Source organism: Zophobas morio, unplaced genomic scaffold, assembly GCF_036711695.1.
Source record: "Zophobas morio isolate AGI-343-1 ecotype UQ-CSIRO unplaced genomic scaffold, CSIRO_AGI_Zmor_V1 ptg000011l, whole genome shotgun sequence".
In the NCBI taxonomy this organism is placed as follows: Eukaryota; Metazoa; Arthropoda; class Insecta; order Coleoptera; family Tenebrionidae; genus Zophobas; species Zophobas morio.
In genome coordinates this window covers 20,552,059-20,576,983 of record NW_026972116.1, presented here as the reverse complement: position 1 = coordinate 20,576,983, position 24,925 = coordinate 20,552,059, and the positions used below count along the sequence as shown (strand labels likewise).

General features: G+C 31.7%; 1 protein-coding gene across 2 annotated transcripts in view; it reads right to left on the bottom strand.

Annotated features, from left to right (window-relative positions):
* The window catches only part of LOC135127205 (proto-oncogene tyrosine-protein kinase ROS), a 40,121-nt gene extending 15,880 nt beyond the window's left edge, over window positions 1-24,241 (bottom strand). Inside the window, exons 1-2 of one of the 2 annotated variants that reach the window (XM_064053592.1) lie at window positions 23,893-24,241; window positions 15,428-15,487 (exon numbers count right to left, since the gene is read on the bottom strand). In XM_064053592.1, coding sequence (XP_063909662.1) covers window positions 15,428-15,487; window positions 23,893-24,003 — 171 coding nt within the window. In that variant the 5' untranslated portion in view covers window positions 24,004-24,241. The remainder of the gene's footprint in view (window positions 1-15,427; window positions 15,488-23,892) is intronic. The other variant, XM_064053593.1, reaches the window with a different exon arrangement.
* Window positions 24,242-24,925: the final 684 nt, after the last annotated feature.

Below are 24,925 nucleotides of genomic sequence, written 5' to 3'. Positions count from 1 at the left end.
AGATGAGTTGCAAAAACTGATGTGAGAACGTTATTTTTACGCTTTTTATTTTGTATAGTGTGTCCAAAATATATAGAAATACTTTTTTTGAACAAACACCGTTTTAAAAATAACAATTTACATTTTTTTTCTTTTGAATAAGTATGTGTCAAACGACATAATTTTATCAAAAAAAAGCAGAAATTTCCAAAATAATTTCTAAAATGTAAAAACAGCAGATAATTTTTTTTAATGATATTTTTTCCGATATATTTTCGGAACAAACTGTATACATTTCGGAAAAATCTATTTACGGGATGCTTTACTGACGTAAATTTTAGACTTTCAAGTTCAAATTAGTTTATATCAGTTATCAATTTTTTGTAATTTAATGTTGAAAAATCTATTTGTTTTTATAAAAAATGTCACAAAAAAAAAATTACATCTTCGTCAGAGAATTTTTTGTTTTTTAGCCAATATTTTGAGAAATGTCTAATTTTATGTTTGGAAGTATAGATTTTTCGTTCGTGAAGACAATTAATTAATAAGAAAAAGTCCTTTAAAAAAAATGACGACGTCGTATCAAAATATTGTTTAATAGTTTAATTAATTTAATAATAATATAAAGTGATAAAGGGTTAAAGATTGAACATCAAATGTGCTTTAAAATTTCGTGAATTTTGACTAATGGACGTCAAAAAAAGTCAATCATAACCCAACTTTCTTCTTTTTTGTTACTAGACAACCAATTGTTTAGGTTGAATGCTAGATTTTACCGAGCTCATAAACGTATTCAAAATTTTATGAAAATATCTTAAAAATTACAGTACATTGAATTTATTTCTTGCAATTTTATTGACCGTCATTCGAAATTTAATGACATCATCCCACCAATCTCGTATAACTTTTTATTGGAAAATATAACTTGAGTTATAGTATTTTTACCTTTCGTAATACCTTTTTTTATTAAATGTATGTCCACAATTAGAACTAATTGATTTACTATAATTACAATAACATAATATTTTGGAATTGTTGCTTTCCGAGCGAAAGCTAAATATTTTCTAGGCGGTCATGACCTTAAAATACGAAAAATTAGGTCTACTTTTCGATTTCTCAATTTCTCGATGTTTCTGTTTTGGGGTTTTTCAAAATTTCGATTCTCCAATGTTTTAATTTTAGATTACTTATTTTTTGATTTATCCAATTTTTCCATTTCTCGATTTATCGAGATTCCTATGTTTCAGTTTTTCGATTGTTCAGTGTCCCAAGTTTAAAATTTTTCAGTTTTTCGATTTTTCGAATTTTTTGAATTTTAATTTTTTCAAATTTTAATTTTTCGATTTCCCAATCTTTTCATGTTTTGATTTCTAGATGTTTCAATTATTCGATTTTTCGATTACTCGGTCTTGATTATTCGGTTTTACGATTTTTAAATTTTTCAAATATTTCCCTGTTTCATTTTTTATTTTTTTATTTCAGTTTTGGGATTCTTCGGTTTATCTATTTTTGAATTTTTAGATTTTTCGATTATCCAATTTCTCTTTTTTTTTCAGTTTTTCGATTTTTTTAATTTTACATTTTTCCATTTTACGATTTTTTGATGTTTCCATTCCCGATTTTTAAAATTTTTAATATTTAAATTTTTCAATTTTTCGAATTTCTAATTCCCCGACATTCCCACAGTTTTTACATTTTTTAATTTTTTTGACCTCAATTTCGAATTTTTTAATTTTAGATTTTTCGATTTCTCGGTTTCTTGCTTTTTCGTTTTTTAATTTTTCACATTTACGATCTTTCAACTTTCGATTTTTCATTTTTGAGTTCTCGATTTTCTGATATTTCAGCTTTACGATTTTGCAAGTTTTTTTAATTTTCTACTTTCGATTTTTCAATTTTTGGATTTCTCAATTTTTGATCTTTTTGATATTTTAAAAGTAAGTTTTTTCGATTCCTCAATTTTTTAGTTCTTCGATTCTTTTTATTTTAAATTCTTCAATGCTTGATGTGTCGATTTTCGATCTTTTGTTTTTTGACTTCTCGATTTTGTTTTTTCATTTTTTAAATTTTTCTAAATTTTTGATTTCTTGGATTTTCGATTTTTCATTTTTTCGAATTTAGATTTTTGACTTTACCTTTTTTTTCCAATTTATTTATTTTTCAATTTGTCGATTTCTCGTTTTTTAAAATTGTTTTGGAAGATTTTTCGATTTTATGTTTTTTTAATGTTTCGATTTCCCGATTTTTTACTTAGCAATTTTTATATTTTTTGATATCTCGGTTATTCCATTTTTTAAATATTTCGACTTTTAAATTATTCAAAGTTTACATTTTTCGACTTTTCAATTTTTTCATGTTAGGTACGATTTCTTGATTTTTCAAGTTTTCGATTTCTCAATTTCTCAATATTTCAGCTTTGCGATTTTGCTAATTTCTGGATTTTTGAATTTTTCGGTATTTTAATTTATACATTTTTTAAATTTAAAATTTTTCGATTTTTTGATGTTTCAGTTGCTCATTCTTTCGATTTTTCGATTTTCCGGCTTTTCAAATTTTTCATTATTTTCTATTTTTGGCGTTTCGACGTTTTCGATTTTTCAGATTCCTGTTTTCCCATTTTTCGACGTTTTGATTTCCCGATTTTTCAACTTTTTGATTTATCAATTTCTTGATTTTTCAATTATTTGATTCTTCAATTTATCGATATTTTAATTTTTCGATTTTTTTTTATGGTAAATTTTTCGAATTCTCGAGGTTTCAGTTCTTCGATTTTTCTGTTTTTCAATTTTGCGGGTTTTTAAATTTTCGACTTTTCAATTTTCAATTCCTTTTGATTTTTTTATTTTTTAAATTTTAAACATTTCGAGTTTAAATTTTTCAATTTATCGTTTCTTGATGTTTCAATTTCTCGATTTTTCAATTGTTCATTGTTTTATTTTTTCGATATTTTAAATTTTAGATTTTTCGATTTTTTAGTTCTTCGACTTTTTTTTATAAAATTTTCGAATTTTTTAATTTTAGATTTTTCAATATCTTGATATTTCGGTTTCTCGATCTTTCGTTTTTCAACTTCTCGATTTTAGATTTTTCAATTTTTGAATTTTTCCATTTTTAAAATTTTTAATTTCTTAGTTTTCCGATTTTTCGATTTTTAGATTTTCCAATTTATTTTACAATTTCTCGATTTCTCGTTTATTTTATTGTTTCGTTGATTTTTCGATTTTTCGAAATCTCGGTTATTCCATTTTTAAATTATTTCGACTTTTCAATTTCGATTTTTGTTATTTTACATTTTTCGATTTCTGAGATCTCGTTTTTGAATGTTTCAGTTTTTCGATTTTTCAATTTTTCAAGTTCTTAATTTTAACACTTCGATTTTTTAATTTTTCCATTTTTCAAATGCTCTATTTTTTGCCTTTCTAAGTTTTCGATTTGTCGATTTTTGGGATTCTCGATATTTCCATTTTTCGACTTTTCGATTTCTCAATTTACTTGATTTTTCCATTTATCGATTTTTTGATATTTCGATTTCTTGATTTTTCAATTGTTTGATTCTTCAATTTTCGATTTTTTTAATAGCAAATTTTTCGAATTCCCGATGTTTCAGTTCTTCGATTTTTCTGTTTTCCAACTTTGCGAGTTTTTAAATTTTCGACTTTCGATTTCGGGATTTCTCGATCTTTTAAATTTTAGATTTTTCTATTCCTCGATTTTTCAGTTCTTCGACTTTTCAATTTTTCGAATTTTTTAATTTTATATTTTTCAATGTTCCGATTTCACGATTTTTGTTATTTGACTCCTCGATTTCAGTTTTCCATTTCTTCAATTTTTCCGTTTTTAAAATTTTAAATTTCTTGGATTTTCGATTATTCCGCTTTTCGAGTTTTAGATTTTTGGATTTTCCTATTTTTTTTTTAATTTATCTATTTCGATTTCTCGTATTTTGATTGTTTGGAAAATTTTTCGATTTTACAATTTTTTTAATGTTTGGATTTTCGGATTTTTCGTTTTTCGACATCTTGATTCTTCCATTTTTAAAATATCTGAACTATTCAATCTCTTAAATGTTACACTTTTCGATTTTTCAAATTTTCCACGTTACGATTTCTCGATTTTTCAAGTTTTCGATTTCTGGATTTTTGAATTTTTTGGTATTTTTGATATTCCGATTTTCTATTTTTGTCATTTCTATGTTTTCGACTTTTAATTCTCGATTTTTTTTATTTTTCAATTTTCGATTGTTCATTTTTTCGATTTTTAAATTTTTCGAATTTTCTATTTTTGCCGTTTCTAAATTTTCGGTTTATCGACTTTTCGAATTCTCGATTTTTCCATTTTTCGACTTTTCAATTTTTCGATTTCTCAAATTTTCGATGTTTCAGATCTTGGATTTTTCAATTTTTCGATTTATCGATTTATCAATTTTTCGATATTTCAGCTCCCAAAACTGTTTTACTTTTTTAAAATTTCTCGACTTTACAATATCGAGTTTTTTTAGTTTATATTTTTCGATTTCTCGGTTTCTCGTTTTTTAATTTTTCACTTTTACGATTTGTCAGCTTCCGATTTCTCAATTTTTTTTAATTTTCGATTTCTCGGCATTCCGATATTTCAGTTTTAGGATTTTTCAATTTTTGATTGTTCAATTTCTCAGTTCTTCAATTTTTCGATTTTCAAATTTTTCCATTTCTCAAATTCTCTGCTTTTGGCGTTTCTGTTTTTGATTTGCCGATTTTTCGAATTCTCAATTTTTCTATTCTTCGATTTTTCAGTTTTTCAATTTTGCGAGTTTTTTAATTTATAACTTTCGATTTTTTAATTTATGGATTTCTGGATTTTTCAATTCTTTGATTTTTTTATATTAAATTCTTCAATCTTTTGATGTTTCGTCTCGATCTTTTGTTTTCTGACTCCTCGATTTTGTTTTTTTTTCATTTTTTCAATTTTTCCAAATTTTTGATTTCTTGGATTTTCGATTTTTCCTTTTTTCGATTTAGAGATTTTTGGCTATACCAACTTTTTTTTTCAATTTATTTATTTTTCAATTGCTGGTTTTCTCGTTTATTTTAAATAGTTTTCGAAGATTTTTCGATTTTATAATTTTTTAATGTTTCAATTTTCCGATTTTTCGATTTTCTAATATTATTTTTCGCCATCTCGGTTTTCCATTTTTTAAATATTTCACCTTTTCAATTATTCAAATTTTACATTTTTCGAGTTTTCAATTTTTAAATTTTTCCACTTTAGGTACGATTTCTTGATTTTTCAAGCTTTCGATTTCTCAGTTTTTCAATATTTCAGCTTTGAGAATTTTTTAATTTTTGGATTTTTGAATTTTTCGGTATTTTATAATTTAAAATTTTATCGATTTTTTGATGTTTCGATTGCTCATTCTTTCGATTTTCTGGCTTTTCAAATTTTCCATTACTTTCTATTTATCGCGTTTCGAAGTTTTGGAATTTTCTATATTTCCTGTTTTAAGATTTTTCTATAATTCGATTCTTCAATTTTTCTACTTTTCGGTTCCTCAATTTCTCGATTTTTCAATTTTTCGATTTTTTTGAAGTTTCGTTTTTTTGATTTTTCAATTATTTGATTCTTCAATTTTTCGGTTTTTTCATTGTAGATTTTTCAAATTCTCGATGTTTCAGTTCTTCGATTTTTCTGTTTTTCAATTTTGCGTTTTTTAAAATTTTTAGCTTTGGAATTTCACTTTCTGGAATTCTCGACTTTTTATTTTTTTGATTTTTTAACTTTTAGACATTTCGACTTAAAATTTTTCAATTTATCGTTTCTAGATATCTCAATTTCTCGATTTTTCAATTCTTGGATGATTTATTTTTTTTTAATTTTAGATTTTTCGATTTTCTAGTTCATCGATTTTTCTATTTTTCAAATTTTCGAATTTTTCAACGTTTTGATGTTGCTATTTCTCAATATTTCGTTTTTTCAATTTTTGAATTTTTCCATCTTTAAAATTTTTAATTTCTTGGTTTTTCGATTTTTCGATTTTTTGGATTTTCCAATTTATTTTTCAATTTGTCATTTCTCGTTTATTTTATTGTTTCGTTGATTTTTCAATTTTTCGTCATCTCGGTTTTTCCATTTTTAAAATATTTCGACTTTTTAATTTCGATTTTTGTTATTTTACATTTTTCAAATTCTTGAGATCTCGTTTTTGAATGTTTCTGTTTTTCGATTTTTCAATTTTTCAAGTTCTTAAATTTGACATTTAACGGTTTTTCAATTTTTTCAGTTTTTCAAATGTTTTGCGTTTCTAAGTTTTCGATTTGTCGATTTTTCGAATTCTCGATTTTTCCGTTTTTCGACTTTTCGATTTCTCAATTTTTCAATATTTTGATTTCTCAATTTTTCGATAATTCAGTTTTGGAATTTTTCAATAATTCGATTCTTCAATATTTATATTTTTCAATTTCTAAGTTCCTTGATTTTTCCATTTTTCGATTTTTTGATATTTCAATTTCTTGATTTTTCAATTGTTTGATTCTTCAATTTTTCGATATTTTAATTTTTGATTTTTTTAATAGCAAATTTTTCGAATTCTCGATGTTTCAGTTCTTACATTTTTCTCGAACTTGTTTTTTTGACTTCCCGATTTTAGTTTCTCATTTTCTCAATTTTCCGTTGTTAAAATTTTTTATTTCTTGGATTTTCGATTTTTCCGCTTTTCGATTTTTGGATTTTTCAATTTTTTTTTTTCAATTTATCTATTTTTCGTTTTCTCGATTTCTAGTTTTTTGATTATTTCGTAGATTTTTCGATTTTTCTATGTTACGATTTCTCGATTTTTCAAGTTTTCAATTTCTCAATTTTTCAATATTTCAGTTTTGGGAATTTTTCAATTTTTGGATTTTTGAATTTTTCCATAGATATTTTAATTTTTCCATTTTTACATTTAAAATTTTTCGATTTTTTCTGGCGTTTCGATTGCCTCGTTCTTTTGATTTTTCGACTTTCCGGCTTTTCAATTTTTCGACTTTTAGGATAATAATAATTGAAGATGTTTGATTTTTCGATTTTTCAGTTTTTCGGATATTCAGTTTTTCCAATTTGCAGTTTTTTGACTTTTAAAATACTTTGATTTCACGATTTTTCAATTTATCGATACATGTTTAATTTTTCGATGCTCGATTTCTCGACATTTCGATTTTTGAGTTTTTCGATTTTTTCCCTTTGGTTATTTGCTTTAAATATCTTTCATATCTGGTTTTTACTTTTTAAAATAGAGGCAATCAGAAAACAAAAATCGCAAAAATTTGTATAATTTTTCAAAAATGAAGGATTGGTTGGGCTACACCTCAGGAACGAGGAAATTTCTGTCAAAATAACCTTCAAACAATTTTTTACAAGTTTGTCAAGCCAAGAGAATTAGAAAGTTTGGTGAAAACTTTTAGACCTCCATCTTTAAATATGGCGCAATTAAAAAGTTTTGACCACTTTTTAAGTAATATTGAAATTATGTTGAAAACTGTTGATCAAATTAACTTTTGACTTTCATCTTATTTATGTACGCATGTATAGAGGGTACTTAAAAAAATTAAACCCACACAGAAAATAAATTCCAATAATTTTGTTGAAAATAACTGCCCATTTCCTTGTATGTATAATATAACAACGATTATTTTTATCGTCATTGGGCACATACGCAATTATTGGTCAAACAATGGGTGCTGCGGCAGAGATTATTCGTTAGCTAACTGTCGTTAATAGAACGAGGTCATAGAGAAAATAAACTGCATTTTCGCAAAATTAGCCAAATTAACATACACCCTCATTGTCAGTTTTATTTTAACACACTCACTTCCAACTTTTATGTTTCTAATTGCACCACAATTAAGACAGACATAATTCTATCTAATTAAAAATTGCGACGGAATGCTGAAAAACATTCGCTCAAAACCAGAAAGTCCTAAAGACATAGTAGGAAAAATTTCCACGTTTTGGAAACCGTTACCCAGTTAATGAAATGATTAATTAAAAAAAAAACGTAAGAGCGTCGCAATAATTAAGGCTATCTTGCCCCTCCTAACCGCCGCTGGCCAAATCTGCCGGCAGCTGCCCAACCAAAGTATTGGAATCCAGAAAAAAAGCCGTGTTTTAATGAAATAAAGTGGAAAGGTCAATAATGGTTAATTGTGATGCGACATGAATGGCCGTAAACACATTGGCCGAGGACACTTCGCGGCCATTGTGGTCCATAATTCAATCTAACCATCCTTAAGTGAACGAGACACGCTTAACGCCTACTTGCATCAAAGACTATTTTCAAATACTTATGTCATAAACTAATATTCTCACACTATTCAATTTAGGCCAACCGCTAAAGGCCATCGCGCCGAAATTCCGCCTTTTTTCAAGGTCCGATTTCCGTCGAAAAGGTCCACTTCCCTAGCACGCGTCTCCTTAATCAATTTAAACGTAATGTTTGTATCATGGAAGATTGACGTTTTTAAGTTTGCGGGTCAGACGAAGATCGACCTAAATGACCTACAGCGCCTTCGTTGATAATGGTGGCTCCTCGAGTCGCCATTAATATTTGGTTTTTATTTTCGTAAATAAATTCCACCGGAGCTGGTTGTTTTTTGATAAATGTGGGTTGTTGTTGTTGTTAGTTGAGGTTGTGTGAGAAGAAAAGCCGTTGGAATGCCGAGATAGGAGGTATATTTAGAAAATTATCGACGTTTTTGGACAATTCGCGATATTTATAAGCGTGATCAGCGGAGATAGGAGATGGTGTTGCAACATTGTTGCTAGCGAGAAAGTAAATAAATATTGATGTGTCTTTGATAGGTTTAGTTTTGATTAAGAAATGGGGGAATTTTGGCGAGTTGACAAGAATGGAGATTGTGAAAAAGTTTCCTGACAAAGGAAATAATGCTTCGTCAAATTTACTAGAATTCTTAGTGTGAATATTTCTTGACTAGAAAACAGGAGAAGTTAGCTCTTAAATGAATAAATTGTTTAAGAACATCGTATCAACAAAATTGTCGACGAAGTCGTTTTCAGGTTTCCGTTGCAAAATATCAATATTTTAACTCCCCTGGTACGGAGGTTATCAACTTTTTCATATGAAATTCCAACGAGTCGTGATTTGGTGATATGTTAAGATTTTAAGCTGTTTAACTTTTGAAAATAGAATTATAGAAGTTTTTTTAACGATAATCTAAATGTAAGTGGTTATGTATTTAGAAATTTTGGCAAATGAAGATTATGGTTAATTTCGTTTGGAATTTGTTAAATTACTGAAGGTCATCGTTAAAAACACATAGATGCGTAATTTAATAGACTATTAAAATTTTTAGGTGACCGAATTTTGCCACTATTGCGAAAAAATGCAATTATTTTGAATTTTTTCAATTATATTAATTTTTTTTACAAAATAATGAGAAATTGAAGTATGCTTCCTCGATTTATTGCTTCTAAAATGTGAAAAAATATGTCTTCCGTTTCCGCTTGTCTTTCGTTTGTTGGCGATTTTATTCGTTAAATAATCTTCGAAATTAATGGAGTCAGCGAAATTTGAGATCTGTTTATGGATGGTGAAATGTTAACCAAAATTTATATGTTCACTCCCGCCAAAAATTTGATGACGTTATCTCAAATATTGCTAAGTCAAGTCTATTTAATATGTGGAAATAATAAATTATAGTATTTAATTCCTTATTTTTCAAGTTAGACACGTAGATTTTTGAAAACAAAATTTTCTAGTTTAACTTGCAATTAAAATTTATTTTCATCCTTTTCCAAAAACCTGATGAAGTCATCTCAAAATTTTGACCGAATTTTATAGCGAGTTTTTTTAATTTATCATCTTAAAATTTTGTTGGATAACTACTATGTAATTTCAGGCCAAATCTCTTTTGGTCATAACGCGTTCGAAAATCCCATTGAAATTGTAAATGCCTTTGGTGATTTCTTTAAATCAACTTATATTGAATCTGATCGTCTTTGATGAATATCATTCATCTGACAATGAAAATTCTATCTATCACGTATGACATCAGGTTCTGATTAGATCCCAAGCTTCATAATCAAGGATTGTAAGTTCCAAATTGTTAAGCGACTCCTATTATTAAAATTTAACAAATCTCTTGAAACAGGGGTTTTCCCTACAAAGTGGAAGCATTCCAAGATCTGTTTTGTCTTGAAGTTCGGTAATGCATCTAAAGTTGAAAATTACAGACAGATTTCCCTCCTTTCCACTTTTTCTAAAATTCTTGAATTAATTGTACATTTTTAAATCTTGTAGTGAAAAGTTTTACATATATCAGAGCATCAGCATGGTTTTTAAATTGTGGATCAACAACGACAAACCTTTGTCCAAAAAAAAACATGTAGCAAAATCAGTCTTATCATAGCAAGTAGTAGCCCCGCCCACCCGCCCTCTATTTTTTACAAGGTATATCATTTGGCAAAATCAGTCTTATCTTAGCAAGTAAAGCTTGGTGATTTTACGAAAGGAAAATAAAGGGCGAGTGGGTGGGGCTAGTACTTGCCAATATAAGACTGATTTTGGCAAATGAGCAACTTCCTCAGAAAATAAAGGGCGGGTGGGCGGGGCTACTACTTGCCAAAATAAAACTGATTCTTAGAGGGTATGTAATTTGGCAAAATCAGTCTTATCTTAGCAAGTACTAGTCCCGACCACACGCCCTTCATTTTTTTAGAAGATGCCATCTGCCAAAATCAGTCTTATCTTGGCAAGTACTATCTCTACATTTAATTTTCAATTATATTATAGCATTTTTGTTGTCTTCTTAGTCGCTTTTTTGAAGCTTTTTATTTATTTGGTAACATATTTTGTTTGTTTAGCAAAAAAAAAACATGTAGCAAAATCAGTCTTTTCTTAGCAAGTAGTAGCCCCGCCCACCCGCCCTCTATTTTTTACAAGGTATATCATTTGGCAAAATCAGTCTTATCTTAGCAAGTAAAGCTTGGTGAATTTACTAAAGGAAAATAAAGGGCGGGTGGGTGGGGCTAGTACTTGCCAATATAAGACTGATTTTCGCAAATGAGCAACTTCCCCTGAAAATAAAGGGCGGGTGGGCGGGACTACTACTTGCTAAAATAAAACTGATTCATAGAGGGTATGTAATTTGGCAAAATCAGTCTTATCTTAGTAAGTACTAGTCCCGGCCACCCGCGCTTCATTTTTTTTAAAGGATGTCATCTGTCAAAATGAGTCTTATCTTGGGCAAGTACTATCTCTACAGTTAATTTTCAGTTATATTACAGCATTTTTTGTTGTCTTCTTGGTCGCTTTTTGAAGCTTTTTATTTATTTGGTAACATATTTTGTTTGTTTAGCCAAAAAAAAACATGTAGCAAAATCAGTCTTATCTTAGCAAGCAGTAGCCCCGCCCACCCGCCCTCTATTTTTTACAAGGTATATCATTTGGCAAAATCAGTCTTATCTTAGCAAGTAAAGCTTGGTGATTTTACGAAAGGAAAATAAAGGGCGGGTGGGTAATGCTAGTACTTGCCAATATAAGACTGATTTTGCCAAATTACATACCCTCTAAAAATCAGTTTTATTTTAGCAAGTAGTAGCCCCGCCCACCCGCCCTTTATTTTCTGAGGAAGTTGCTCATTTGCCAAAATCAGTCTTATTTTGGCAAGTGCTAGCCCCACCCAACCGCCCTTTATTTTCCTTTCGTAAAATCACCTACTATCTCTACATTTAATTTTCAGTTATATTGTATCATTTTTTGTTCTCTTCTTGGTCGCTTTTTTGATGCTTTTTATTTATTTAGTCACATGTTTTGTTCACCTTCTTTTTTTAATCATGCTTTTTATCAATTTTTTTAATCGCATTTTTGTTTTTTTGCAATTTTTTTAACTTTCAATTTTTCATGGCTTTATTATCCCTTTTTTAACCGTCATTTTTTGTCGTTATTTTTAGTTATTTTGGTGCCTTTTTTATAGCATTTTTGGGTCTTTTTGTAATCTTTTTTTTTGGTTAATTTTTTATGTCTTTTTTGTTGTAGCTCTTTATATTAATTTTAATAGCATTTTTTATGCGTGCCTTTTGTAGTGTTTTTGTTGCGTTTTTATCCCTTTTTCAACAAGATTTTTTTAAATTGTTTTTTCCGCTTTGTTTTTGCCTTTTTTTGTTGCATTTTTATAGTGTTTTTTTGTCCCTTTTTTCTTTTTTGTTGAACTTTATATCATTTTTTTAAGACATTTCGGTCTTATTTTTTTTTTCTTGCGTGACATAGACTACGAAAATTATCTTTTTCGATTTTCTCAGTTATTTGTATTTTCCAAGCATAAGAATAAGAACGTAAGAATAAGTTTATTTATTTACACTTGTTTCCGTCTGCCTATTTCTGTTCGTGTTAATTTTACTGGTCAGGTCATCTCTGAAACTGAATAATTAATTATTGTGAAATCTGTATTTAATTTACAACGTATCATAGCCAAATGGTAACCAAGATTTATCTCCCACCATCTTAAATTTTGCCAAGTAAATCCTATTTAAACGTGAAAAACACAGTGAAATTTAAAAAAATTACGCAGGTTGGTCGTATCTTAAAACATACAACTCGTGTTGTGGTCTCAACGTAACCTAAATTATGTTTTGTTTACATTTTCTGGGTCAAGTAACGACTCACTTTTCCGCCGAATTTATTTTGTCAACAATAAAAGAATAAAATTATAGAACCAAAATTTCCATTTTAATTTCGAAACTGCAAAATAAATCGTTCTAAGAATTCACATATGCTTCGTAAATGTTGTAATTTGTTAATCAGAAGTCATATTTTCATCCTTTCCAAAACCTTGATGACGTTATTTTAAATTTTTGTTAAGTCATTTTTGGCCGAATTTTATAGCGAGTTTTTATGTTTACCATCTTGATATCATCTCAAAATAGTTTTTGTCGCTTTTATTTGTGTTTTTTTTTGAGACTTTTTTTAAGATGCTGTTTTTTTCATTTAGCCACCTTTTCTTAATCTCATTTTTTATCGATTTCTGTGGCCTTTTTTGCAATTTTGACTCTTTTTTTAATAGCACTTTTTGTTGCTTTTTTATCTTCTTTTCCTGTCTCATTTTTTTATTGTCTTTTTTCATCCTTGTGTGTTACTTTTTTATCGTCTTTTTAATTGGTTTGTTTTAGTTGCTTATTTTGCATTTTTTGTCGTCTGTATATATCCGATTTTGAGGGTGATTATATCTAAATGACGTTGGTCCTTTTTTTTCTTGGGTCACATAGGGTATGAAAAATATGTTTTTAGATTTTCTCATTTATTTGTACTTTCCAAGAATAAGAATAAGAACATAAAAATAAATTTATTGACTTACACTTCGGTTTCGAAATTGTTATTTTATGCACATCGTATCGATGTTAAATGGTAACCAAAATCTATCTGGTCACTCCCATCAACAGTCTGATGACGTCATCTTAAATTTTGCTCAGTAAATCCTATTTAAACGTGATAAATATAGTGTGTTTTTTATAAATATATGATCTAAGTAGTTTTCGCTGCCCATTACGTCACCAAATTACGTAGATCGTTTTTTAGAACATATAACTCGTGTTGTGGTTAACGTAAATTGTGCTTTGTTCACATTTTCTGCGTCAAGTAACGACCTAGATTGTTCCGAGAATTTTATTTTTTTAATACCTTTTTTTGTACCCTTTTTTTTATCATTTTTTTATAATCTTTCTTTTGTGTTTTTTATCCTCTTTTTCTACCCCCTTTTTTATAAACTTTTGTAAAGTTTCGTCATTTCAAAAATCACCTGATGTAATTATATCTTGTTCTCTATTTTTTACATTAGGCGTGTAAGTCTTTGAAAAAAGAACATAATCATCGAATCAGACTTTCCAAATTAATTTAGAAATTTTCATGACGTCATCTTGAAGCATCTTGATGACAATTTCACAATTTTAATATTTTTTCCGCATTTCTTTTGTCCTTGCAGTTTTTTTTAATTGTATTTTTGCAGCATTTATGTGCCTTTTTTAATAGCTTTTTTGACTCCCTTTTTAATCACATTTTTGGTAGTTTTTCTTTTTTTTTCCATTTTTTTTTTCACCTTTTTTAATAACCTTTTTTAGTTCTCACTGTCCTGAGCTGTTTTTTACTATTATTTTTTGTACCTATTTTGCCACATTTTTGACACCTTTTTTGCAGCGTTTTTCTTCTCTTTTAAATAAACATTTTTGGTGACTTCTCCCTTTTTTTTCATTTTCTAATTCCTTTTATATGTGATATGGTATGAAAAATATATTTTAGATTTTCTCAATTTTCCCAGCATATACCTTTGTTTCCTCTGTGTCTATTTTCTGTTCATAATTTTTAATTAATCGTAACAGGTAATCTCTGAAACTGCCAAACTAATTATTGTAAAATGTTTATTATAACTATAAAGTAAAGATGTTAAATGCTAACCAAAATTTATATAGTCTCTCCCACCAAAAGTTTGATGACGTCATATCAAATTTTGCTAAGTAAATTTATAATTGAAATTAAATTATACTATATTATTCCCTATTTTTAACATTATGCACGTAGGTTTCCAGTCTGTTTAATTTAGAAAGTGGTAAATCCATTGCTTAAAAAATTTACATGCGCTTTAAGATTGTAGTGAGCGTGGTAATTCGCTAATCAGAATTCATATTGTCATCCTTTCCAGAAACCTGATGACGTCATCTCTAAATTTAAATAGGTAGTTCTTCTCTGAATTTTATATCGAGTTGTGTTATTTGTGGTTTAGTATCAGATGAAAAATGGATATAATTAATTTTCCCACAATTTTATTTTTTAAAATAAAAATTGATATCGTCACAATTCTGTCGTCATGACTCCTGCCGAAAATTTGTATATTGCGTAGTGTTAGATGTCAGCAGTCGAACGAGTGCTACAGCAGGAAGAAGAAAATTAAAAAATTGAATTAATTAATTATAAATTTGCCTAAATATAATGCTCTCTAATTTATATATTTTTTAAACATCATGAAGATCATTACCACAATTTAAAATGCTTTGTTACAAACCAACTATCTAAAATTACACCAGTATATCTACATATTTTGTGGAAAAAAGAAAGATAAACATTTCAATTTTTGAAAATATCTTGAATCTAAGAGAAAAAATTAAATAAAACACAATATATGTACGAATTTTTGAAAATTTATCTTTGATCGATAAATCTTCAAAACCGGTATTAAAATTTTTATCAGAAAATTCTTATTCATTTATTTGTCGTTTATCCACGAGATGATCGCCAGGTACACGTAATATGGGTGACATGGTCAACACCTAACGGAAGCGGATATGTGGTGGTTGATCTCACTGAATAACATCATGTTCGCACACGATTCAGAGGTTTCCTTTGGTCTACTACCGTTGTGATTAAAATTTTTGTGATGAAAACGACAAGGAAGCTCTTGATACGCTTCAAAGAAGAACCGTTGAGACTTACCTCGTTGATGTTACATCCGTAATCACAGGCGTAGTCATAATGGCCTGCATCCGTCCGATTCTGAAAAAAAAAACAGCTTTTACTCATTTCCGACCAAATAATTTGGGGTATTTCGATTTCAGTTTGACAAAAGCAAATTTTCCGTGTTGTTGTGACACTGTTATTTGGTAACGAGTGTTTTATAAACACCGATTTGTCTTAAATGTGTTAGTATGTGTTATTTATGTTTTTCTTATTGATACGAAAAGCAACTTGGGTGGAAACGACAGTTTTATAATTTACGCACTAAATAATCTAATTGTTTATTTAGATTTCACAAAATATGTCGACTGTGATTAATAACAATGCATTAATTCATACATTTTATGTAGGCCTTCAGTCATGGCCGCTGGACGTTTTGATAACTTTTAATCTAAAATTTAGTATACACTTTTTAATGTTTATTTAGACTTTTATTATAACGTCAATTAGTTGCTAAAATTTACAAGAAGCGCACTTATTTAATTATCTGGCGCAAAACGATAACAACGTACGTCGTGTTGTTGTTTCCCGCGTTTTTCATAATTGTCAAATTGTGGTAAAAATGACTCGTGCCGCAGCGTTCTTTCACGTTCCGGCTACACACGCAAATATTTTGCCGCCTCTCCACCGTTGTGTTCCTACTTACAATGCAACGTTAGAACTGTCAAAATTTCCATTTCAAACGAATTATTTTTTTTTATAGGAACGCGTCTATCCTAGAATTAATTCGTCTCACATGCCGCCACCACATGCTTTATTTTGACGCTTGCATATTCCGAGAATATTCCAAACCCTGTTATGAATTTAACCCAATCAAGCTAATTGATTTCATTGCTGGTGCAGACGTCCTATCTCGCAGTCGATTTCTGTTGTCATATCTGACAATTTGAGCAACATTATTAATTGTTATTGTTTGCCGTACCCCTGCGTGTGTGGCAACTGACTTGTTTGTATAATTAAGACCTAGGACACGACAATTAAAAAAATATGTTCGATATGTAAAATAAATCGTCGTTCGATTAGAAATTAATTACCTTTTTCTTAAACTCTATCTGTTTTGAAGCTTGACCCTCGCGCTTACTATCGTGACTCCATTGCTATAATTATTATATTTGATAAGATTTTCTGGGCGCCCATAGCGAGGGGCGCCGACCTCCCTAGAGATGGGAGTTTTTTAGACGAAATAAAGACGGGTAATTTGAAACACGTTGAGATGTCGGTTTAATGAGGAGATTATTTAGCGGCGAGTTTAGTGTGTCATTATAACGTGGATTAGAAGAGCTTTTGATATTTTTTCAAAATAAATTAGAGTTAGCTAACGAAGAAAAAAAAAGTGAGGAAATTTTACAAGACAATTCCAGATGCTACAGAACACTGTCTGATTTTTTTTATAAATTTTTATTTTAGTTGTTTATTTAGGGTACAAAAATAGAACGAAAAACCGAACATTGCATCTCGAGTTTTTTTTCTACGATTGATGTCTAGCTATATGTGTCTCTAAATTGCTCAAAATTTAGTTTATTAGGTGAAATGTTTACAAAATTAAATGCAAAGTTTATTTTTTAGCTTAAAGATCAAGAAAATAGTTTTATTTAGTTATTGGTGGCTCGAGAGACGTGGTAATGTTTGGATTTTCGCACTATATTTTTTGCCTTCAAGATTAAGTAAGTAAATTATTTTCTTGTAAAATTTTTTAAAACTGGGGGAATCTCTAAAATTGCTGGTTTCACATTTATGTTCCAAATTTATTAATATGTATCAATGTTGTGTGCAGTAAAGTGTAAAACTTTAGCTAAAATCATTTAAACATTTTTGAGATTACTACAGAGATTATTGTAACAAATAAATTTTTAAAGTGAAATTTTACATTGTTTTAGAGCCTACAAAATGAAATTTTGTAAAATTTTAGTGTAACACAATATCGCTCAAAACTTCTCCTGTTCAATCCTTTTAAAAGGTGATGACGTCATTTCCAATTTATTATTGGTAAATATTAAAATAGATCCTGAGCTGTAAGGTCGTTAAAAAATCACTCAATGAGACGGTTTATTTCACTGATCGCATCGCAAACGAAAACACACAAAATGGAGTGAGTAATTAGTATCAGATTCTTCTACGAAAAAACGTTACACAATTTTGATTTTGGGGGGGGGGGGGGGGGAATTTGGACGCCTAGGGGAAAAACTTAAGACAGATTCATAAACCACAAGTAGAGAAGTTATATACTTTATAACATTTAAATAGCAAATTTCGAGGTGACGTAATCGAATTTTTGCTGAGAATAATTAGATAAATTTTGGTTAACGTTTTACCATCAACAAAATATTAACCTACGTATAAAATTTCACAACAATCGATCTATCAAATAAAAATCGACAGATGATAGACAGGCAGGCAAGCAGGCAGACAGACAGAGAGATAGACAGACATACAGACGATACACAGAAGACAGACACAACAGACAGACGACACACAGAAGACAGACGGCACACAGAAGACAGACGACACACAGGCGAAGGACAGACCATAGACAAACGACAGACAGACGACAGATGACAGACAGATGACAGAAGACAGACAGAAGATAGAAAATAGACAGACGACAAAAAAGAGACAGACAGACGACAGAAGACAGTAAGATGACAGAAGACAGACAGACGACAGAAGATAGACGACAGACGACAGACGACAGAAGATAGACGACAGAAGATAGACGATAAAAGACAGACAGACGACAAAAGACAGACAGACGACAGGAGACAGATAAACGATAGAAGACAGACGACAGGAGACACATAGACGATAGAAGACAGAAGACAAAAGACAGACGACAAAAGACGGACGATAAAAGACAGACGACAAAAGACAGACGATAAAAGACAGACGACAAAAGACAGACGACAAAAGACAGACGACAAAAGGCAGACGACAATAGACAGACGACAAAGGACAGAAGACTGAAGACAGATATACGATAGAAGACACACGACAGGAGACATATAGATGATATAATACAGAAGACAGACGATAAAGACAGACGATAAACACAGACGACAGAAGACAGATAGACGGCAGTAGACAGACAGACGACAGAAGACAGATAAACGATAGAAGAGAGACGGCAGGAGACAGACATATGACAGAAGGCAGAGGACAGACGACAGAAGACAGATAAGCGATAGAAAACAGACGACAGGAAACAGACAAACGACAGGAGATAGACAAACGACAGGAGATAGACAAACCACAGGAGTCAGACGACAAAAGACAGACGACAGAAGACAGAGAGACGACAAAAGACAAATAAACGATAGAAGACAGACGACAGGAGACAGACACACGAGGAGACAATAGAAGACAGAAGACAGACGACAAAACACAGGCGACAAAACGCAGACGACAGAAGACAAACAGACGACAGGAGACAGACAGACGGCAGGAGACAGACATTTGATAGGAGCCAGACAGACGACAGAAAACAGACGACAGAAGATGGACGACAGAAGATAGACGACAGAAGACAGACGACAAAAGACAGACGACAAAAGACAGACAGACGACAAAAGACAGGCAAACGACAAAAGACAGACAGACGACAGGAGAGAAATAAACGATAGAAGACAGACGACAGGAGACAGATAGACGATAGAAGACAGAAGACGGAAGACGGAAGACAGACGACAAAAAACAGGCGATAAAACACAGACGACAGGAGACAGACAGATGATAGAAGACAGACGACAGGAAACAGATAGACGATAGAAGACAGAAGACAGACAACAAAAGACAGGCGACAAAGCATAGACGACAGAAGACAGACAGACAGACAGACAGACAGACGACAGAAGACAGACAAACGGCAGGAGACAGACAAATGACAGGAGCCAGACAGACGACAGAAGACAGACAGACGACAGAAGACAGACAGACGACAGAAGACAGACAGACGACAGAAGATAGACGACAGAAGACAGACGACAAAAGAGACGACAGAAGACTGACAGACGACAGAAAACAGACAGACGACAGAAGACAGACAGACGACAGAAGACAGACAGACAGACAGACGACAGAAGACAGACAAACGGCAGGAGACAGACAAATGACAGGAGCCAGACAGACGACAGAAGACAGACGACAGAAGACAGACAACAGAAGACAGACAGACGACAGAAGACAGACGACAGAAGACTGACAGACGACAGAAAACAGATAGACGACAGAAGACAGACAGACGACAGACAGACGACAGAAGACAGACGACAAAAGACAGACGACAAAAGACAGACAGACGACAAAAGACAGGCAAACGACAAAAGACAGACAGACGACAGGAGAGAAATAAACGATAGAAGACAGACGACAGGAGACAGATAGACGATAGAAGACAGAAGACGGAAGACAGACGACAAAAAACAGGCGATAAAACACAGACGACAGGAGACAGACAGATGATAGAAGACAGACGACAGGAAACAGATAGACGATAGAAGACAGAAGACAGACAACAAAAGACAGGCGACAAAGCATAGACGACAGAAGACAGACAGACAGACAGACAGACAGACGACAGAAGACAGACAAACGGCAGGAGACAGACAAATGACAGGAGCCAGACAGACGACAGAAGACAGACAGACGACAGAAGACAGACAGACGACAGAAGACAGACAGACGACAGAAGACAGACAGACGACAGAAGACTGCCAGACGACAGAAAACAGACAGACGATAGAAGACAGACAGACGACAGGAGACAGACAGACGGCAGGAGACAGACATTTGATAGGAGCCAGACAGACGACAGAACACAGACGACAGAAGATAGACGACAGAAGACAGACGACAAAAGAGACGACAGAAGACTGACAGACGACAGAAAACAGACAGACGACAGAAGACAGACAGACGACAGAAGACAGACAGACAGACAGACGACAGAAGACAGACAAACGGCAGGAGACAGACAAATGACAGGAGCCAGACAGACGACAGAAGACAGACGACAGAAGACAGACAACAGAAGACAGACAGACGACAGAAGACAGACGACAGAAGACTGACAGACGACAGAAAACAGATAGACGACAGAAGACAGACAGACGACAGACAGACGACAGAAGACAGACAGACGACAGAAGACAGATAAACGATAGAAGACACACGACAGGAGACATATAGACGATATAAGACAGAAGACAGACGATAAAGACAGGTGATAAAACACAGACGACAGAAGACAGATAGACAACAGAAGACAGACAGATAATAGGAGACAGATAAACGATAGAAAAGAGACGGCAGGAGACAGACAGATGACAGAAGACAGAGGACAGACAACAAAAGACAGGCAAGAGAAGACAGACAAGAGACGACAGACGACAGAAACAGACGATAGAAGACAGACGACAGAAGACGGACGACAGAAGACAGACGGACGACAGGAGACACGACAGAAGACAGACAGCAGACAGATGGAAACGTAAATACATTTTTATTGAAAAATTAGTCACTGCAATTGTTTCAATAATGTTTTGGAATATGTATTTCTTGTAACACTAAAATTTCAATTATCTCGGAAAAATTAATATCGAAATTGAAAATAAAAATTAATGACATTATCTTAAATATTATTATATAAATATTTTAAAATTCGCCCTTAGATGGAAATCCAGCATCTTTTTCTCCGCGGCAAGAGAAGTTTTCTCTAAACACTAACTTCTTTTTTAACATTTTTATATTAAGTGTTTAAAACTTTTGGAAAGTCTTACATAAGTCTTAGTAGGACAAATTTTATTTTTTGATTAATTTCCTTTTCTAACTTGTATTATTTTTCAAACATCTTAAATTCTACGTATTAAGTTCTATTGTCAAATTATAAATCTTCCAAGGCTTTAAAATTACGTTTAAATATTTTTCAATTTTAAAGATTCTCAGGCCCCGAGAAACTTTGAAGAAACTCTTCATTTTTTTATTGTGAATGTCTCATATTAATCATTATTGTAATACTTAGTACCATTATCAATGTCTATTAATTACTCTTTAAAGCTATAAAAAATTTTGGGAAAGCTAGTGTGATTTTTACAGCTCTGGAAGTTTTCAAAATTGTTTAAATTTTGTTGATGCACTTTGACCTTATTTCAAAAGAATATTTAGAACAATTTATGTACGGAAAATGTTTATGGAAATCGAAATTCATAATTATCATATATATACAGTATGTTTCGAACCGAGTTTACGAGAGGAAAATTTTTATTTGTGATTTTATAAAGACTGTCAAATTCTCAATTAAAATTAAAGGTATAAACAACTTTTTTTTTTAATAAATTATCTGCATAAAATATTGATTTACTTTAAAAACATGGATTATTTCAAAGTTTTTGTTAGTAAAATACTTGTTTTACTCATTACCCAAATTTGTATTCCTTTGACTCTTTTCTGTAAAACAATAAAAAAATCCTCTTGTAAACTCAATCTGGAGACATACTGTATATTCAAAAAAATTGAAACAAACACAGCTTTTTCGAAAAATAATTTAAATAGAAGGGCGCTGTCCACAGGTACAATACCAAATATATTCTCAACAAATAATCAACGGGAAAATATATTTTCTGTACTAGATGCTTAACTTCGATTATGTATGTTTATAAATCGAAAGAATGCGACTATCAAGCATGCATGCACCATCAGCGGAAATGAAAAACTGGGACACTGAAAATTTTAGCATTGTAAATTGTTCTTCAAAAAGTCAATCAAAATGAAATTTAAATACAAAATAATTCAGTTATATTGCAAATAATATTTAATTTTAACCTCGGTTTTACCTAAACCGATGAATACCATGTCAATCACGTGTCATATCTTCTTGACAAGAATCCAACTTACAGTGGCTCCGTTTTTTGTCCACCAATGGTACCAAGCTGACGTCTCAAAACAGTGGACCCGACTAAAATTATTAATTAATGGAATAAAATGTTCAGAATATTACTTTGGGTAAGTAGCTATTTTATTATGATACTTCTTATTTTATTATTATTACATATAGACGGGCGCGACATTACTGCATTCTCAAATTTTCGAGAAAATTCAGCGATTATAAACATAAGTATAATCTAAAATATGATAGAAAAAGAACATCTCGGGGGAATTCGTAGGTCGAGATTTCTCTCTACCCAATATCTCAATCGTGCCTTGCGAATTCAGCATGTTCTTATTTTATATTTTTCAAGATTATTAGAACTGTTTCGTTTTAATTACTTCAAGATTTGAAACATTCTTACAATAATTCTAAGCAGTTTCAGATGTTGAATTAAAAATATTTTTAAAATAGTACAGTTTTTGCAGTTCTTGAAATTTCGAAAATTTTTAAACGTTGATGCTGCAATTTGGCTTTACTTTGAAAGAGTACTTTGAACAACTCCTATGTGGCAAATATTTATGAAACACGAGAGTATAAAGCAAAATTAAAAAATCAAAATAAAATTGAAATTGTCTTCAAACTCAACTGGGCACATTCGCCACCTATTATTATCAAATGTTTATTCACAAAACAGTGACAATTCCTCTAACAACTTCTAAACGCTACCATTACACTACTTGTTGATTTGCTTTGGCCATTACATTGTTACGTTAATTATGTTACTTTTGTTAAGGGGTTGAGTCCATAATTGGCCTCTTCCGGGACACTTGTTGATTACAACGTAAAATTATCACAAATTTCGACACCCCTGAATTCGTTAAACATTAACATGCGCATAATTAACCCGACCATCGAATTTGTTCATAATGGTTGAACCCGGGCATGGGTGTGTGATTTTCGAACGGAAGAGGTGGGCCGAGGAAGTCCCGGTCATTCAGGTGTGAACGACAGGTGGCAAGACTCCCCAGCCCTTCGCTATTTACCCAAGAAAATCAAACGTCCAGAATTCCGAAAGGGTGAGCCGACTGATTAAAAGATCAACTTTTACATCTGTCGGCGCAAGAACTCAAGTGTCAGATTAGCTTGTTCAAAACCAGACTACCACTCACGGTCAGAGGGATTAGGTTACGGTTATGTAAAGTGTAAACGATCGCCGGACACCCAACGACTCGCTTATCGCTGTTTACGAACACTTTTATTGCAAAATTATCAGACGACCGAGCGCAAAAGCGAGTGGCGCCAAAATTTTCCGAAATTTCCAAGATAAACAAGTGTTAAGAAGCTAAGAATAGCAGGCGTCAGCTTGATAACCATCAACCCGGCTTTTGTTATGGTAATCCGAAAAAACGGGCAAGACGATAAGTAGCGAGCGAGATGTTATTTAATATTTCTGGCTGGTCAACGATCACCGATAAACGCTTAATTGGGCTATAAATAGGCGTCGTGGTGCCACAGGGCTCTCCGCGCGGGACCATGCTATACAACCACCCTTGAGGGTCTTCCCCGGATGCGCGACCAGACGTACCTGCAAGGGACAGTGCTGGATGCACTGGTACTCCACCTCCACCTCCAGGTGGTCCAGGTTGGCGGCGGTCCTCTGCAGTGCCAGCGCCAGACAAAGCCACCACAGTCGCATTTTCACAATTCACGTAAACATGTCACTTGGATTAAACGTGTCCATAATAAATGTTGCGGTGTCGTAAAAATTCAAAAGATGCGCGCACGCAGTAGCACGAAGTGGTACTGAGTGTGGTGGAAAAGAAGAGTGGTGGTAGTGGCAGCGTTACGCCCCCACTATGTTTAGGAACAAGTGCATCAATGAAAAATAATTACGTACTCAAACAGAGCTTAACTACTTCCGTTGGATAATTAAGTCGGTTGGACGCGGTGGATGGATGCGAGGTTTAGGTTGGGTAGGTGTAGGTTGCCGGGTTTTGACGGGGCGGAGAAGCGGACGAAAAAGTTTATCGGTTTGTAATGAAAAACAGGTAAACTGCAAATTGGTGTATTTTGGGTTGTCTATGTTTATTTGTTTAAGGCGGCGTTAATTGTTATTGTGTTTTTGTGTTTCGAGTTTTGGATGCTTGTTTTTTCGGTTTTCTATTTTTAAAATTTCGGTGTTTGTTACGATCGCTTTGTGTTCAGGCGTTTATTTTTTGAGTTTCGTTTGTGTGGATTTGTTTGTTGTTGTTTTCGGTTATTTCGCTTGACCTACATTCCAAATGTATTGTCGATTATTTTGACAACAGTAATACTTTAAAATTGGTATTTTTAAATATGTTATCAAAATTTAACTAACCAAGTTTGTTAAATATATATTAAATTATAAACCTGCTTTTAATTAATTTATTTTTTACTCTGCAAAGGTTGAATTTAAAATTAATCCGAAAAAATGTAGGTAATTAGAGTAAACAACAAAAAAATACTAGGTAAGGCAGCTTAGGCTGATTAGTTAGTAAATTAACTTAGCTATTAACTAATTTAGAGTTAATAGCTCATATAATGTCAAACTCACTTTCTTCGAAAAATTGTAAAATAATTCTACCAAATTTTATTTG